At 32.3% G+C, this 19,886-nt stretch overlaps 1 protein-coding gene across 1 annotated transcript; it reads right to left on the bottom strand.

Moving 5' to 3' along the window:
* Nucleotides 1–246: 246 nt before the first annotated feature.
* Nucleotides 247–9,683, bottom strand: LOC133698820 (BEL1-like homeodomain protein 4). The gene is made up of 5 exons (XM_062121902.1): nt 9,515–9,683; nt 6,916–8,654; nt 1,497–1,903; nt 1,364–1,424; nt 247–967 (listed from the first exon to the last, which is right to left on the bottom strand). The coding sequence occupies exons 2-5, from the start codon at nt 8,452–8,454 to the stop codon at nt 473–475; spliced, it is 2,502 nt and encodes an 833-aa protein (XP_061977886.1). The 5' UTR covers nt 8,455–8,654; nt 9,515–9,683; the 3' UTR covers nt 247–472.
* Between the last annotated feature and the right edge of the window lie 10,203 nt (nt 9,684–19,886).

Genomic DNA, 19,886 nt, shown 5'->3' with positions numbered 1-19,886 from the left:
CCTTGCCGTGCGTTCTTCCTCCTCCTTTTGTGCTGGTTCATCACTAACCTTTCCACAATTTCAATGCACGTAGCTCGTTGGCACTACCCCAAATATAGGGTTTTTGGAAATAATCTAATATGTTTTTCTTGTAGTGACTTGGCTGTTCTCAAGTCTCTCACTAACCTATTTGCTTTCTGTAACACATTAGACACAGCTAAGCGCTAGCTTTGACCGTGGTAGGGAACTTCTGGGTTTGCATAACTGTAAGTTTCAACATGGTGTTAAATAAAATGTTCACAAAACATTTGCCAACAAGCATCAGCAAGGATTTATATTCAATTTAAAGCCTTGAAAAGGTCCCCAAGTATATACCCCAATAAATTTTCCCTGGTCATTTGAGATATATGGTGGCAAAAAGAGTCATTCTTCTGTGGCATTATTATTCACTTTCAACTTCCATTTGAAGATGAAATGGATATATAGACACATATCAACCCACAAAATCATGAATCATCTGACCTCCGAATGGCTGCTTAAAATGACCCTTGTGTTGTTGCAATTGTATTTGATGCTGTGCACTTTCAATACCTTGCCTAAGACCCAAAGTAAGTGAAACAGCACCAAGTCCACCATTATCAGTCCCACTTCTCTGACAAGGCAGAAAATTCATCGGTGATCCATCCATGGTGGTAGGGACCTGAAATTCTACTCTTGACCTCTTCTCTCTACTCAATTGTTCTGCATCCAGTTGTTCACCACAGCCTCCAGAGGAACCAATGCCATAGCATTCCATTTGTTTATCTAGCACAGAATTTGTACCAAACTTGTTTGAGCCTTCCTCGTCATTTGACTGGCTATTACCCTCTGCAGAATTTCCGTCGTTCTTCCCAGCTTTTTCTGCCAAACCTTTGGCTTCAAGCAAATGTATTTCCTCAACCATAGGTTTCCACAAGCGCACCCGGGCATTGATGAACCAGTTTGACACCTGCACTAATCTTTCAATTTAATTATCAAACATGATAATTGCATCTACATCTAGTGGAGTAAATTAGTATCTAGAAGCCAATGTAGTTAACATATTTCTAAACCAAACGGGATCACGTGAATATTGTATCTTTCTCATGAAATGCTGCCAAACTGCTTTAGTTAAAACACAATATACTTTAATTTAGTGTCATCCAACTTCAAGAGCTCTAAAAAAGAGCATTATGGTCCCGCAATACCAAGAAAGCAAACAAGGAACAGTAATCTTGGCCAATTCATATACTAACAACTCCAATCAAATCAATGTATATATTGGTCCTAATTAATCCCATCGCCCAAATTGAATCGAGACCCTTGGAAATAAATGATTAAAAAAACAAACAAGAAGCTGACTTACCTGGTTTCGAGATAGACCCGTCTGAGTGGCTAACATGTGCTTATCAGCGTCTGTGGGGTACCTACAAGGAGAAAGTCTATTCGGTAAAATATTCCAACCAAATTGCAGATATGAACGGTGGTGGGAAACTCACGGGTGAAGAAAATGCTCAAACAGCCAAGCTCTAAGAACTGCTACTGAACGTTCTGGTAGGCCTCTTTGGGGCCTCCAAATGTGTTGTTGGGGTTCATGGTACCCTACATTAACCCCACCAGATTTATTCGTTTGAATGCTTTGATCCATGTATCTTAACCTTGATGCACTTGTATCAACTTTACTACCCACTGCAACTGTATTCCTGGAGAAAAGATCATCTCCTAGGGCTTTTGTCACCTGCTTGAGCTGGTCCACGATGGCATGTTTCAGACACCTGAAATTCCCGGAGACTGTCTTGAGAGACAAGGTAACGTACGGGGTGGCAGCACTAAGACCAGCCACTGATTCAAAAGAAGAAGCTACCATTTGCATCTGTTGATGGTATTGCTTGTACCTTCTGCAAACCTTTTGGTAACACATGCAGTACAGTACAGTCAGCAAGCATGCTTGTTTTAAGTGATGATACAGCAAAATATGGTGAAAATTAATGTGTTAATATCTCAAAAGATAGATAAAGATTGCAGGCATGCATATTCTAAGAAATATCCACAGATAATTGGTCATTGGTCATGGTAATATTAGGGAAGAATAGGGCATAGGAACATGTATTGATGTATAATGATAGGGGGCATAAACAACTTTGTATGGTGTCAATAGGAGAAACAGCAATTCCGCTGTGCCCTTTTTTTTGGCGCACCAGACCTTAGCTAAATTGGGAAAATCAACAGTAAAAACTATGCACGTTGAGATGCTGCTGATCACACTTTAGTTTTCACTGTATAGTTAGGGGCTGATTTTTTTGCAACATAAAAAACCGATGCTCACTATCGCTGTTTTTTAAAGAAAAAAAAAAAGAGGAAAATATATATATATATATTGAATAAAATAATAATTTTCAAATCGCAAAAGTCAAAGTATAGAAATGATAAAATCAAGAAAAAACAAACCAATGAAAAAGAGTCATGTAACACCAGCAAAACAAGTGAGCTTGTCAAAACCCACAAGTGGGATAATGCAAAACGTGAAAAAAAATAAAGTTTAATTTTAAAAAAAATCAAATTTTAAAGGACAAAATCAAAAAGAACAAAAAACAATAACTTTAAAAAAAACCTAGATCACCCGGACAAACCTCTCACCCAGTGGCGGAGGGAGGGGGGGCTGGCAGGGGCCCCGGCCCCTGCAAGAAAATGCCCCCTCCCTTATAAATATTTAATAAAAGTAATAAAAATTTTTCTTCCCCCCTAATTTAGAATTTGGCCCTCCCTAATTTTTTTCTCTTGCTCCGCCCCTGCTCTCACCTAGATCATTACATAGAGATAACCTAATTGAAAAGAAAATTAAAGAAGATAACGAAAGTTTATTTTTCAAAACAAAAAACTTTAAAGAATGTCATCAGGAAAGAAAATGACATCAACCCATGTTAACTTTTCAAACTCATTACCTCACTTAATGACTAAACTAGAAGCATTGCATCTGGAAAGCCACTAATTTAAAACATGGCTTAAGCTAACAGGTTGGCCCATAACCCAGGTAACCGTGGCTTAGACCAAGCCGAGTTTCAACAGAAATTGGGGGGGAACTGTTCTAGTGTAAGGTGATCAAAAACCCGGATTGATCCATATTTTAGTTAACGGGGCAAATCTAGTCAAAACAGGGATCAAAACTCATTGACTATTCTCTTTTTTTTTTCAAAACAGTATCATTTTGACATTTTATAAAACAAAAAGATTTGGTTGACTTGGATTAATCCGAGTCAACCCACTCGACCTGTGACCCAATAGTTGTCCCAGATAGGGCCTAGAAACAAAAGGAAAAACCAAGGAAATCAATTCTCAATAAATCAAAGGTTGAATGATGAAATAAAAAAAAAATCAAAGATAAAAAAAAATAACAATTAAAAGAATAAAGACCTCATTTGAAAAAACAAATTAAGAGGATAAACTAAAATTTTGAATTGATGAGCAAAATTAAAAAAAAATCAAATTATCAAATGAAACTTAAATAAAAATAAAAACTAAAAGAATAAAGACCACATTAAAAAAAATCAACATTAAAGATCTAAGAATGAAATTGAAAACAAATAAAAATTTGACAAAAGAGCTAAGAATCAAAATTAAAATTTATAACATTAAGAGTTAAACCTTAAATATCATCAAATATCGAATTGAGGAGCAAAAATGAAAAGAAAAATCAAATAAACAGAAAAATCCAAAACTAAAATGAAAGGCAAGAAAATGTTGACCAAATATGAAAACATTAAAAATAAGATCATGAATCGAAATATGAAATTGAAAAGAAATTAAAATTAGATAAAAGAGCTAAGAATCTAAATTAAAAATCAAAACAGTGAGAGTCAAACATGAAACATTATAAAATAAAAGGATAAATTTTGATATAAAAATCAAATGCCAAATGATCAAATTGAAAAAAAAATAATTTAAATTTGATACAATTAAAAGAATAAGAACCAAATGTGATAAACTTAACAAATAACACTTCTGATTTTTTGCAAGGGCTGCACATTTGTCAAGGATGAAGAGAAAAAACAAGGGGGGAAAAGAAAAAACATCGTCAAAACTCCACCATGCATTGGGCTGCAACACATGCCGAACCACCATGAAGGAAGCGGCAAGACACATCCCACACACAAGCAGCATTTTCTTTTTTTTTAATTTAATTTATGCAAATACAAAATTGCCCCTAATCCCACAAAACATTAAGAAGAAATAATAATAAAAAGATCAAAAAAACCCTCAATCTTAGCTTTAGATTATTCAACTCTAAGAGCACTTCAGTAACTACATTGTGCCAAGAAAAAGTTAAAACCCAAAACATCATTGCCTTAATTGTTAAAGAAATTCAACTTTTAAAGGTATTTTAGATATTACATTGAGCAAATTAAAGATTAAAAAGACTCCTTTACCCCCCCCAAAAAAAATCAATCTTGTAATAGCAAATGTCTCGTGCAAAAATACTATATAAACCTTAAAAGCATGTTATAAGACTTAAATTGTTAAGGGTAATACGATAATTTTACTGAAAAGATCCACGAGTGTGCGCACAGTGAAACACTGATAATGTCAATAATTTTGACATTACAGGAAAACAACTTGTTGGGTTTTGGACTTGTGAACAGTTACTTTGAAAGCTAAGTCCACTAATTCCATTATGGGATTGACATGATGTTTGGACAAGGTGGGCCATCAAGGTCCCACCACTAATTCCATTTAGTATCTAATTTCAAAGTAATCCATCAAGCTGATTACAAACACAAACCACAAACCCTTTCCTAGCCTCAGAATATTTGTATTGTAGCCTTGAACAAAACAAGTAAAAGGTGCAGCCAGTCAAGATGTGCTCTCGTGCCGTCCATAAATAGCATCTAAATTACTAATCAGCATGCAACTACAAGTTAGGTCGATTATAAGTTGCGTTCTACCTACCAGTGGAACATAATTTCATCATTACACTGTATATAACCTCAAGATATTTGAAAAAAAAAGGCAATAATGTATACCAGAAAAAGGTAACAGACACTGAGTGAGATGCGTTTGGTGTTTGTATGCAAGCTTGCTTGAGAGATGATTGCAGCGGCTAGTATCATGCAACTGATTTTATCGTGGTGAAATCAACACTGTAATTTTGAACTACATGTAGGCAGCAAAATTGCGAGGCCTGACATATTTGAAAACTCATTATGGCATTGAAACCCCATGAAATCACTAAATGCCCATGTAAAAAGTCCTCAAATCCTACAATATGGCAAAAAAAAAAAAGTCCTGTCCAGCTTCAGAACTGACTGGGAACAAGGCGAAGAAAGGAAAATATTCCATACCAAGTTGAAGTGGACCACAACAATAATGTCTTTTTCAAGCTTCCAAAAATAAAAATAAATAAAAGCATTCTATTTAGTCCCATATAGGTATCATCTTGTCATCAAAAGTCCAGCAAATTCAAGTTCTCTCGATTGATTCTGAAGCAATAAAGTAGGGGAAAGTGTTCAAACTCAACAAGATAGTTTCCTACATGACATTTGCTCTTCAAGACAATTACAAAACCTAATTTGATCTTCCTACTTTTCTTTCCTGATGCGGTATGCATATCATGCATGGAAAAGGAAACATGAGGAAAGTATTCGAGCCACAAGGAATCCTATATTTGGATGAGGTATCCTTATTCACAGACTCTGGTCTGGCAGGACCACTATAAATAGCATCAAAGTTTTTTAAGCACATAAATAGCATCTATAAATAGCCTTTTTTTTTCCTTGTTCAAGTCTCAAGTTGCCACATTGTGGCATTTTAACCAAAAATTCACTTTAATGGCGTTGTCCTCCACCATATCCCTTGCCATCTAAGCACAGTCCAAGATCTACTATGGAAGCTGCATGTCTGACTGCTGACTTCCTTTTCAGTCATCGATATTTTTCCAAATGATTGAGTCATGTTGCCTCAATAATCAAGCACTCATTTTAATAAATAGCACGAGAGCATGGGTGCCAGAAGCATGAGCTCAAAATGAAACAAAGTAGATAAAAGGAAGGCTCCATTTGAAAAGGTAGGCCTCTAATTCTAATTCCTAAGCTGATCTCTTTCGGCACTTTGGATATGAAACCTGCTCTGCATGTCTTGATAAAAGTTATTCAATAGGCGTTACGCTGAGCTTGAAAAAAACTCTACCAAGTGCCAGGTTCAAACCATAACTATTCCCAAGAGTAGTCAGAGAGTGAGCACACAATTCAAAGCAACAATCATTAATTTACCAAAATCTCAGTTTATAATTCAGTTAATATAAGTGAATCTTTTTGCTCATAGCTATTTCTAATTACTTCCAGCTTTAACTCTTTATTGTGAACTATAAAAAATTAATTTCAGTGAACAAAGGCTTGTATATAATCTTCCACTGTCACTCTTCTATAGCTCCTGACCTTATCCTCAATCATTCCCACTCCTGTTATCTTAAGGCTAACAGTGTTTATCTTCATCCTTCAATTGTTAAGAGTTTTTTTTCCTCTCCACAGAAGAATATACTCGCCATACCATCTCATTTAGCTTACAGAAATGTTGCTCATGCTAGGTTTAAAATTCTCAAAGTTCGCTTAATGCATCATATTCATTTTAAAATTAAATGAATAAATAAACATGCAGCTTTCTTTTGCGTAATTAGTTAATATATCAGTTTTAATTCATAATTTCTTTGGGCATAAAAGTACATTTAAAAGTTTTGAAGCTACTAAGCTATGTTATAAACTAGCAGCCTAATCAAGTAAAGCACAAGTCCAAGTAGTTTTAAATTCTATAGAGATTCCACCATCATCAACTCTCTCCTCTTCTCTTCTCTCTCTCTCTTGATAAATGATGATGTTAACCCCAAAAAAAAGTAAAAAAAAAACTACGAGAGGTGAAGAGTAGACAAACCTCCTCTTCCAAGAATAGGAGCTTTGCCTTCATTTGTTGGTATTCTGGACCATAAGATCCACAAGAGCTGCCGCCTCCACCTACACCAGCGCTACCACTTCGCTTGTTCGAACTGTAAAATGTAGAGGATGAGATGCCTGAAATATCGTTGCCGTTAGTCCCGCCCTCTTCGTCAACAGTATTAACAGTGTCCGCCAAAGCTGGAGCACTAACTTGATCGCCAGATATCCTGTCAAACATCTCAAATGTTCTCATGAGTTTTGGGCCTGTTATAATAGAGAATTCTTCCAGTAGCTCCTGAGCTGGCTTCAAGAATCCTGAACTCTTTAGAATAGTTGCATATCCAGTAAAAGGTCCGAGAGGACCAGTATTTCGAAAAGCATGTGTAGAAGTTCCCACGACGTCATGAAGTGATTTCCCACCACCTTTACTTATAATTGACGGTTTAGGCATAGCACAGAAAGAGCTTGACTTGAAAATTTTTGAATCTTGTTGAGATTCTTGAGAAACCCGAGCCACCTTCAATTGCAAATGTTCAGATGCACATCCCTCTCCAAAATGGGTAACTTCAACTTTAGATGGTGGATTGATTGATGAAAGAGACAAAGATAAACCCTGAGTGTTAGCATCACTTCCAATAGTCCTCAACTCTTGGTCACTTGTCCTTGCAATAAGACCGAACTCACCACTCCAGTGATGGTAGTTCTCAAGTGGTCTGCTCATCCAAGTACTGGTATTATTATCAATATGTAAAGCAGTTGATTCAGTTGCATATGATGGATGAACAATGCGTTCATTAATTCTAGGCCGAAAACAGCCAGAAGGAATAACATCAAGGAGTGTATTTGGGTAAGGTGGAAGAGAAGTAACTTGCATCTCCCTTGCCTCCTTCAGGCTATCATCACTTAAAATTTCACCAGATGAATTCCTTAAAGTAGATGGAAGCTGAACATCTTGGTTCTCAAAGTAACTAGGCATCCAATATTGTCTGGATGTTGAAATGTTGCTTACTCTTGCATTATTTGACAAGACTTCACCAACAAACATAGGTTTCTGATTCCTTTCCCCACCTACTGAACCACCTGCATAATTCACCATCAAATCATAACTTTGCTGCGAGTCAAGGCTTCTCCAATTACCGCATTCTTGTGGGTCACAGGTAGTGGATTTAGGTGATGAAGCATTGAAGTTAGATAAAACTGGGTGAGACATGCTGGTGAATGAAGAATCCTCTGCAGGTATAGGCTCTAGTTCTTGATCAACAATTGCATCTTTAGAAGCTGATACAGCATGAGAACTTGTTGCAAAATTGAGCATTTCTGAGGAAAACATAGTAGAATCATAAAGTATATTGCCATTCCTAATATTTCGAACGTGAACAGGATCTGGGCTTAGCCCCGGACGGATAGAATAATGTTCCAAACAGTTAGGAAATTCATCTATATGCTGGACTGAGGATAAACTTTGTTGAACTCTCAACTTATCTCTCCGGCTTTGCTGTGCTACATGTGAATCAGGACTTAAATTTCTTGTGTCCATCTAATGCTAGGATGCCACCCTCGGGCTTTGCTTACTTTGACTGGAACCTCTCTAGTAAGCTCAATACGCAACATAAGGCCAAGCTTGCCACCTTGAACAAGACATTGAGAGTAAGAGCCAAGTGAAAGAATCCATCGTTTCCAACATCCACCAAGCTTGGTCCTGTAACTCTACGAACTTAAAGTTCCTCCAATACCATCCTGTTGCAGAGATTACATGGTATATTAATGCTCTAAATTTTACAGCCACGACTGACATAAAATGTAACAGAATAAAAAAAATTAAAAAAGTGGCAGGATATGACGACACGAATCTAGAAGAACGAAAACATATTCATCAAGAAAGGAAAAAAGAAAAGCAATAACAGTAGAACCAACTGTAGGTTCGTCATCACTCAGAGAGAGGTCTCTGCTCTCAAATCTGTACAAGACTTTTTCTACCATTTTCATCGTCATCATTATTTTATTTTCAACTTTTGTACATGTTACAGCCAAACTGTAAGGCTTTCTTTCCCCCACCAAAGGAGCAGTGAAAAAGTCTTGCAGAGTTAATACTCAACAACTCGAACCAGCTCAATCTTGGACTAAATAAGAACTGTCTGTAACCTGCCACCCTTTTATATGCATGTGTATATACTGCAGTACAGGTATATCATAATTATACCTCACGTAAACCACTGTAACCCTAATTCAATAAAAAACAGCATAAACCCTCGTGCATGTCAGCAGTCTAAAACATCTAAGAAAAAAACAAGAATGAGAGACTGAGTTGGAAGAGATCCAATTGTTGAAGAACATGTATAATGAAAATCTCTTGTTTAACTTTGACCCCTGCAGCTTTAGTTGCTTCTTGATAACCCTCACAGGTTATGAAGAAGAAAACATATAGATATCAAACAGAGATTTCCAAATAAACAAAAATGAAAAGAAAAAAAGGAGATGCGAGGGGAAAAAAGGAAGGAGGGAAAGATAAATCTTTGAGCAAGATTTTGATGATCAAATTTCAAAGGAAAAACTCATAAGAAATACTCTAATCTTGTACCAAGAAAATTAGTAATTACCTTAAAAAAAACATGGAAACCAATCCATAAAAACACGAGAAGGGTACAATTTCCGGCGAGTTTCCGGTGAGGTTTCTTGGTTGTGTTTTGGTGGGAGAAGAAAGCGTACACGAAGGAGGAGGAGGACAATAATTGCGAAGTTTTGGTATTTGCCGTTAGCCTTAACGCCTAACCCGCGCTTTAGCTTTTTCAAGCAATGTTTTAACGTGGTTTTGACGTTAAATCTGACGGCCAAGAAAATGGCACGCTCGTGGATTGAATTCTTGTCTCCCCGATGGGTCCCTCGAGCGAATTTCACTCTTTCCCCTTTTGATGCATGGGACCATATAAAAGGCAGGACGTTGTAGTTCTAGGAAACACCCCTAATTAATGATTTTAATGACTAAAATATCATATCTTACTAATAAATAGCTATTTTACAGTACAATTATGAGAGATTAATAATAATAATAATAAAAAACTTCTTCTTAATGTTTAAAAAATTTAAACTTTATTATTTTGAGTAATAAATTAAACTTTTGAACTTTTTAATCTTGAGATGTCTTTCCTGAAACTTTATTATGAGGTATGATTAGAGATGAGTTTAAGGTATTATGCATCAATTAGGAATGGAAAGCACTGTCAAGGTTAAACTAATAGAAAAATAATCATCAAAGTTTTACGGGAAAGGATTTACACCTAGGTTGTTTTTTAGTTTTAAAAATATTTTAAAAAAATTAAATTTTTTTTATTTTAAATTAATTATTTTTTGGTATTTTCATATCGTTTTAATATTCTAATATTAAAAATAATTTTTAAAAAAATAAAAAATATTATTTTGATACATTTCTTAACTAAAAACATTTTAAAAACAACTTTTATTACATTTTCAAATAATTATTTAAACTCCAACAAGTAATGGGCTAATCCTCATTGAAGGATACATAAACAAAACACTCATTAATAAATTAGATTGAATTTTTATAATCATATGGTATAATTTAACTGATTATATTTTAAATTTGCTTCTTAGAGATCACCAACTTAAGTCTTACAAATCTTAGAATCACTGGAGGTTTATATGGTTGTTAACTCCAGGATCCGTTGGATTAATCGAGATACGTGTAAACTAGCCTAAATACCATGTTGAATAAAAAAATATTAAAATTTTTTTGAGAAAAAAAAACATATAAAAAAATTAAAACTTGAAAAAATGATTTTCCATAAACTTATTACACCGCATGCTTAAAATGAGAGTTTAGGAGCATGAGGAGTGGATTGCACTATCCAGCTTTATTGATGAAAAATCAACATCCGACAATTATTGAAACCATTCAACCAATTAAAAACAATCATCAAGCTTTTATTAACAAGGATTTAGAATGTATTTGTTTTTTTTATTTAAAAAATAATTTTTTTATTTTTAATTTACTTTAAAATAATATATTTTTTTAGTAATTTCAGTCATTTTAATGTGTTGATGTCAAAAATAATTTTTTAAAAATAAAAAAATATTATTTTAATGCATTTCTGAAAGAAAAAACACTTTGAAAAATAACCACAATCATGCTCTCAAACATAGTTATTAAACCCGGACCGGCCCGGCGGGCTGACCTGGGGTTGGACCGGTCCGGGTTTCTCAAAAGACCGGTCAATGCAATGACCCGGTCAAACCCGGTCGACCTGGCAGGTCAACCCGTGACCCGGGCGAGACTCGGTTTTGTTTTTTTTTCAAATGTGGGATTTGAAACCCTTTAGTATATATACTCTATATTCCTAAGAAAAATATTATGTTTTTTTAATGTGGGATAAAAAACTTTAATTTAAAAAAATAATATAGTATCTTTTTAATGTGAGATTTGAAATCATTAGTATATATATTTTATGTTAAAAAAAAACTATATTTTTTTAATATGGGTTTGAAAACTCATTTTATGACGATGAGACACTCCCCAGTTTTCTATTATCAACTTTCATTTTTCAATTTCATTTTGTAACAAAATTATTAAGTTAAACAAAATGGATTACACGCAAGCTCACTCTAGGCAAATTTAAAGAACTATATCAATAAATAAATAAATAACCAATTTAAGTTATTGTGTATGATTCAAGACATGAATAGAGTATTTTTTGAGTTTTCTTCGTGTACAAATAAGCACATAAGCAAACTTAAAGAACGACATCAACAAGTAAATAATTAATCAATTTAAGGACTTATTTCATAATAGATGGGAAAGTAGAGCGTATCAGTATCATTGTGGAAAATCCAACATGAAATTATTTAGGACACAATGCACGCGTAAAAAGCAAAAACAAATACTTAAAAGTCTTGCATCTTCTATAAGTTGCATTTGCACGTTTTGGGTAGGATTATTATTTTTTAATATAAAAATTTATTAAAGTGTTTTATAATAAAAAAATTAATTATGAATTCAAAATATAATGTTGACATATTGAATGATTTTTTTTTTCAAATATCAAAACAATAATATATTAAATCGATTCGAGTTAATTATTAAATTTACGATTCGGGTCATGAGACTGTTACAACCATATAGAAAGCAAATAAAAATAAATTATAAAGGTCAATTCATAATATATCAAATGTTGAAGGACATGATTAAAAAAATTATTAAATTAAAAAGGGATAAAAAAAAACTACTTAGATCTACTCGAGCTAACTTGTCAAGCCTATGACTTAAGTTATAAGATCGTGATAACCCTATACAAAAAAAAAAACCATGAAGATCAATTCCCAGCCAATTTAATGTTGAAGGAAGAAATAAAAAAATCAATTAAAAAAACGATCAGAGTCAACTCTAGCTAACCTCTTAAATCTATGATTTAGGTCATAAGATCAAGATGATTTAATAAAAAGCAAATAAAAAGAATCATGAAGAAATTAAATATTTTCAATAGATCCAAACTATCAATTATTGAATAATAAAATTTTAAAAAAAATAAATAAAAAATAAGATTAAGTTGTTGGATGGTAAAATTAAAAAAAAAATCAATTAAAAAAATCAAAAAAAAAATCGAGTCAACACGTCAAACTTGCAACCTATGTCATGCGAATAAGATAATCCAATATAAAACAAACTAAAAATAATTATGATGTTTAATTCTCAATCAACCTAGTGTTAAATAATGAAATTGAAAATATTGAAAAAACAAAAAAAAAGGTTATGAGTCAACCCGGATTAACTTATTAAACCCATGATTTGAGTAATAAAATTGAGATAAATTTATAGATAGGATATTGAAAAACAATTCATGACATCACACTATCAGCAGATCTAATATTGAAAGCTAAAATTAAAAAAATAAAACGAATTAAACTCACGAGACTAATATATAATCCAAAAAAAAATTACAAATCATATTTTTTAAAACAACCTAATATTATAGGATGAAACTGAAAAAATAAAGAAAAATATATAGGAGAAAGATTAGGTCGTTGAATGATAAAATTAAAAATAAATAAAACTAAAAGAAACAATATTCTAGTGAATAGTATTTTTTGAGTAATGGTATAGTAATTTAGTCACATTCTTTAATGACGACTTGAGTAATAAAATTATGACAAGTTCATAAATAATAAATTGAAAAAAAATCATTATATCACACTACCAATAAATTTATTATCGAGGGATAAAATTGAAAATAGAAAAATAATTAAATTCACAAGAGCACTATGTAACCCAGCAAAAAAAAATCTATAAAAAATAATTTCAAAATAATATAATAATAAAAGATGAGACTAAAAAAAAAATAGAATTGAAGGAGATTGGGTTGTTGAATTGTAAAATTAAAAAGAAAAAAAACAATATTATAGTGAATAACATTTTGTGGGTGATGCTAGAGTATTTTAGCCATATTTTTTAATGTATTGTTAAATTTAATGCATTATGACAATACTTGGATTATCATGGGCAAAGAAGATCACCACGGTTGGTTGTTAGCAGTAAATATACATATGTAGGTTTATAATATGTATCAAAAGTACATATAAGATAGAAATTAGATAACAAAACTAAAATAGACGAGACTTTGGTGAACTAAGGCTTTAAACCAAGATAGCTAAAATTAATCTCAATTTCTTTAACAGTGTCTAAATCAACATTTTATACAAACATCCACAAATTATTTTTGAATAAGCTTAGATACCATAAACACAAAAGCGATATTAATCAACACAAATTTAAAAGAGATGAAGATAAAGGAAAAGAGATACAACATGTTATATAATGTTTTAGACAATTCCGCACTTTACTCTTTGAACCTTCATTCAAGTATTCACTATCATGCATTATTTTTTTAACAAATGAGACCCGACCAATTACATGATATTAAACTTAATCTTTTTATAGGTTTAAAATCAAACTTGATTATTTTATGGGTGGATTTATGATCAAACCTGTCATATTATTTTTTCACATGTTCAATATTAAACCTAATTCTTGTATAGACTTAAGATCAAACTCAATCTTTTATGGGTTTAGTATCAAACCAACCACTTGATATTTTTACAAGCTAAGATTAGAAAACCTATCACAATTTTTTTTCAAGAATCAAGATTGAAAATCTTTAACTCGCACCCATACGATAAACCCAAAGTAAAAGGTTTTGACAATAAAAATATTTTTAATTGATGAAATTCAACAATTAAAAGATCATAAATAAAATTTATTTTAAGATGTCAAATTAAATCCTATAAAAACTTGATTATATAAAGATATGAGCATGAGAATCTTAAAATCAAGTTTGCATTTAAAAAGTCCATAACATCAGTTTGATGTAGAAAAATTCTTGCGACAAAAATACTTTGACACACACATTCAATACAATAATATGTTGTTATCATCAAAACAAATAATTAATTGGTGATTATAGACCTCTGGGCTAATATTTTCTCGTAAATTTTGCCTTGTAATTTTTGAGTTTTAATAGATGTTTGGGGATGAATTAAGCTTTAGTTTTACAAAATATGAATTTAATTGGGATTGATAATTAAAATTAAAAAGATGAAAATCAAATTTGATAAAAAACAACAAAAACATGTCTATTTTAGATTTTGCCCTGGAAAACTTTAGTTTGATCTCTATAATTTCAGTTTTCCTATCTTCTCGTCCTTGTTGTTTTGTCAAATCACGTTTCAATGCCAAACTTAATTTTCTTGAAGTTGTAGTTATTGGATTTTTGAGTGAGGAGAGAGAGAATAACTAAAAAAATTTAAATAGAAAAAATGGTTGGATGACCACATTTTGATCATCACAAAGACTGATATTTGTGTCAATGGGATTGTCTTTTCAAGAAAAGTTACATGAAAGTGGTGTTTCACTATAATTATATTGGAAAAAAGTAGATCAAGATGTGTATTTTTTTTATTAATTTGATTTTTATTTTTGCAAGGAATTTTATGGTGTTTTGTGATTGCTGATGACTTTATTGAGATTTTCTCTAGATAAAAATTAGCTGATAAATAGGTTATTGAGGTTCAAAAACTTGAATCGAAAAATCAATCGGCAGACAACTAGTCTCTTCAATCCTTATAAAACAAGTCTTGCTGGGTGCACGAGCTTGGGCTTCTAGATTCATTTGTGCTAGGGTTTTTCGGTTGATAGATCAAATGTCTGGGCTAGTAACTATGGTGGAAAAAATTAATCTAAAAAAAAATAAAACAAAAAAAGAGAGATATCAATCACTAATAAGTGTTAACAACTTGTTTATACTTTATTAAATTATATATATTAATTATTTTGTAAAATATAAACAATATCTCCTATCTCTTTCAGAACCTCAAACATGGTATCAGAGCTTACATTGGCCTCCACCACATCTGCTTAATTCTGTTACCTCACTTATTCCAGCGTCTCGTATAGTCAACCTATGTATCTTGAATTCGTGACCTAATTACAATTTACCTATCAAGCTCATTAGCAAATATTTGTTGCCTGAAAAACACAATTTCAATCTCTTGTAAACTGTCATAATCACAAAGGCTTTATAGATGGTGCCTGTCCTCCACCGCCTCCTGAAATGACTAATCCGTCAAGCTGCTTCTACATTTGAACCAAATCCTGCATTCTTTCCTTGGTTTAACAAAGACCAAACCCTATGGCAAATATAGTGCAGAGGAAAAGACGTTTTGCACTATACATGAACACTACATGAACGCCTTGTTATCTGGGATCGATGTTGATATCTTCTTCCTTGATTAACTTAAAACAAGCTAGAACAATTACTCGAATATAAATAATTAAAAATAATAGATTAAAATAAGATGACAAGCGTGTAAGGAAGTAAGAGACACATTCATTTAAAAATATTCCTCTTTCATATCCATTTGTTAAAGTGCTATTTAAAAATATTTTCATTTTTAATATCATTACATTAAAGTCATAAAAGATATTAAAATATATAAATTTTTAAAATATATCTAAATAAAACTTTAAACGCAAAAATAAATGGCAACATTACGTGCAGTGAGTGTGTCTGCTCTACGAACACTGGACTCCTGATCTTTTCGGCCCCATGACATAAAGAAATCATATAGAGAACAGTTCTTTCGCTTTTTGTGGGAAACGATTTTAAATTTTTTTCCCAGGTTAATTCACCAAAAGAGAAATTGAAGTAAATTCTTTTGCAGTTAGTTGTAAGAAGCTCGCTATTTCTGCCACTCTCTAGCAAGCAAAGAAGCTGTGTTAATTGTAGAACAAAAAGCATTCCACAAAATTAATTCGATCGCCAATGCAGGAATTAAGAATTTACGCCTTACAGAGGTAGATAAGACGTTCATTGGACAGTGGACACACAAATTTACGTACGGGAAACTGAAGATCACGTCACCTGGGCGCTCATAGTGCCCTACCTACCTACCTAAGTAGGTATAGACACCTGACTCCTCCTTCTGTCCCACGCTTTGAATGTCGACCGGCAGGTGATCTTTTGCTTGGAAGGAGTAGTTTTGTTACCGAATATCGATGAAAAGGAAAAGAGACGCACCCACTTTGTTGCAGTCGTGCATGTTGTTGAATACAACTCCAGTTCTAGCTGTTGTTGAACATTGTTGCTCCAGTCTAGACTGCTGCCATGTTAAGACAAAGGCGATGCTATTGTGTGTGTATTTATTCCTGGGGTCTACCAATGATTATTGGCAGCCGTTGGATCGAGATGATCATGAGGGGGTGTCGAGTCATAGTAAATTAAATCTGTCAAATGCTGTCGTAAACAATGAAGCCTGCAAAAAAAAAGTGTTAAAAACTGGTATCCGTCCTATCAAAAGAGCTGGTGTGGTTAATGTGAGATCAGCGTCTCTGCGGGCTGCTACTCCTGTAGTTGGGGTGTTGTCATTCACCATTTCCAGCCAGGCGACTGGGTGACCCACGTGGTTCAAGGGATTATGGGAAAAGATGCGAACCAATTTATACACAGCAGAGATTGACTACTACTTGTCGCTTCCTGCTGCCTATGTCCTCACTTTTTGATTTTTGAGTTCAGCAAAAATGGCTACTTCCGGATCCCCGAGTGATTCCTTATTAGGGTTTTGGTGCCCTGTTACGGTATTAGAGATGATTTTTATTGCCATACTTTATAGTGTACAATCGTACAATTAAGGGCCTGTAATGGGTACTTTGTTATATTGTTTTATGAAATTAAACACATTAAATTGTTTGATAATGGATTGTTTACGGTGTTACGAGTAAAATATTTTCATTGTTTTGTAATTTATTGTTGTTTTGTTTGAATTAAAATTCGTTTTGTAATCTATTATTGTGTTGTTTGAATTAAAATTATGATTGATATCATAACTTGAATTAAATATTTTCTTTAAAAAAGTAAATTTATTGCTTAAGAAATGATTTTTTTTTAAATACACACACATAAATATCATATAAAAAACATAAGTAAAAAGAAACAATAATAAAAACATGAAATATATTATTTTAAGTAAAAAAAACTAAGACACACACAAGTGGAGAGCTAAAGTAATTAAATAATTCAGATTAGCTAATTTTAAAATATTTAAAATCATTAATTACATCATTAAATATTAATTAATTATTGCGTACAAAATAAAAAAAATTAAGGTTAATTAATTTTTAGATATTTAAGGTTGTTATATTATTCTCTAATACACCCAATAAAATTAAAACTTTTTAAACTTGAAACAGAATAGAGATTATGAGATTAAAACTCGTGACCGTTTAATTATTAAGACTCTGATATCATGTCAAAATAACATCTCAACCTAATAATTTAAACTGTTAAATAAAATTTTAGAATATAATCTATATTATTTTTAAATAATTTATTAAAAAAATATCAGTTCTCGTACCTTTTTGAATTAAAGCTAATATAACTTTAAACTACTTTAATAAAATATCACTCTCAAATGTTAAGCATTTGATTTTTAAAATCACTTTTTATTGTCTTTTAAAGTAAAAAAAGTAATTTGAAATGTTTGGAACTACTTTTATAAAAATTACCTTACGCTTTCAACCGTTATTCACTTGATTTTTAAAATCTTTATTAGACACTTTTTTTTATGACTCTTAAAGAAAAACAGCAAAAGCTTGATAAATGATGGGTCAAACAAAGTATGTTTGATCATTACTCTGTTGTACTATATTTAATGTATTATGTTTATTGCGAAGTAAAACTTTTAAAATATTCGATAATAAATTGAGACTTATTCTTACGTTATTTGGATTAAAATGATTGTAAAATACATAAATTCACTATGAGATTCTTAGTAGCTAAATTAATAAAAATATTAACTGTTATTTTAAATTTGAAAATTTATACCAATTAATATAAATTATTCTCATATTTGTTTCAATTTAAAAGTATTATAAAAATTAATTGATTTATATATTTCATATCATATCAACTTTGCCTATTTTCAGATCTGACTCGTAATCTTATAGGCTGATGTAAATTCCTTCGAGAACAAATATAGTCGAGCTTATTTGGTGTTAGAGACAAAACCAAAAGCATGTAATGCTTCTCCCGTCAGCAAATAAAAATTCTACCTTGGATCATCCAGCCTCTTTAAAACCAGGTTTGAAATTCTAGATTGGATTTAACTTGATTGATTTTTGCATTAAAAACTTTGGGGCAAGGAATGGAGTAATGCATTCGTCATAGTAATTGGGATTGTAACATTTTAAAACCGGTGGGAGCTATGTATTTTAGGTAAGTAATGACTCCTAAAAATCCAAAATATTTAGTGATAAAGTTAATATGTTGTATAATTAGTTAATTTATAATTCAAGCAATCTGATTTATTTTTTCTAGTCTGATGACTTCATATTAAAAGTTTAGGTGGTTAGAAGCTAATAACAAATAATGCCTGGTAAGTTAAAGTGACTAGTAATTAATACATGTAAAAAATTTCATTTAATAGATGTGGAGACTTTTCGATGCTTAAGTTAGTAACTTTATAGAGAGAAAAAATAAAATGATATTTTAGAGAGATAAACTTTAAGAATATATATGTTGAGACTTGAGAGTATTAAGAATTAAGAGATAGTGAACCTTGAATTTGAAGAATTCATAATCTATTTATAGTCCATGGGTTTTGTTATTTTGTAGAGAAGACGAGTTAAAATCTAATTTTACCATTGTGATATTCCGAGTTGTATTCTACTTAAAATAATACATATTCGATCAATATAAAATACTAAGAGACCAACGTGAGGTTATGAAAAAAATTTCTTAAAGGAGTGTTGGGCTCGGGCAAAGTGCATGAGCCCATTAAAGGTGGAAAACGAGTCAAGGCACGTTTCCTGAACCATAGCACGTTGGGCTTGGGCATGGTAGCCTGAGCCTACAGAAGTGTTGTGGTGCACGTCTAATAGTGGGCGTGCGCCCAGATGGTGGGCTTGGGTTACCATGCTCGAGCCCATATATCTTAGAAAAAGTTGGGCTTGAGCATGGTAGCCCAAACTCATGAGAATGTTTTTGGACCTTTTAAGGTTTTTTGGGCTTATTTTGGGTTTTTTTAGACCCGTTAAATTTAGATCCATCAGTAGCCCCCCCAAAGTTTTTATGGTATTAATTCGCAAAGACTTGTAAAAATATTTGGTTACCATGACGAGTTCATCATATTTTCTTTATATGAAAAGATAGGTTAAAACCCTGAGCAATATACTAGAGAGCCCATATGTAGGAACATACACCATGATTAAAAACAATTCTAAGTATGTAGAGGGGAACCATGTAGAAACCCATACTTAGAAAACTTCTCAAGTGGTTAATGGGACAGATCCTTATCGATGTCTATATGTAGAATAATTTCTAAGTGGCTGAGGGGATGGATCCATATCGATTCCCATACTTGGAAAAATTACTAAGAAACTAAGGAGATAGACCTATGAAGGGTGGTGCT

Source organism: Populus nigra, chromosome 7 (genome assembly GCF_951802175.1).
Source record: "Populus nigra chromosome 7, ddPopNigr1.1, whole genome shotgun sequence".
NCBI classification, from domain to species: Eukaryota; Viridiplantae; Streptophyta; class Magnoliopsida; order Malpighiales; family Salicaceae; genus Populus; species Populus nigra.
Note: the sequence above shows the minus strand (reverse complement) of the source record. Positions and strands in the feature narration are given on the sequence as shown.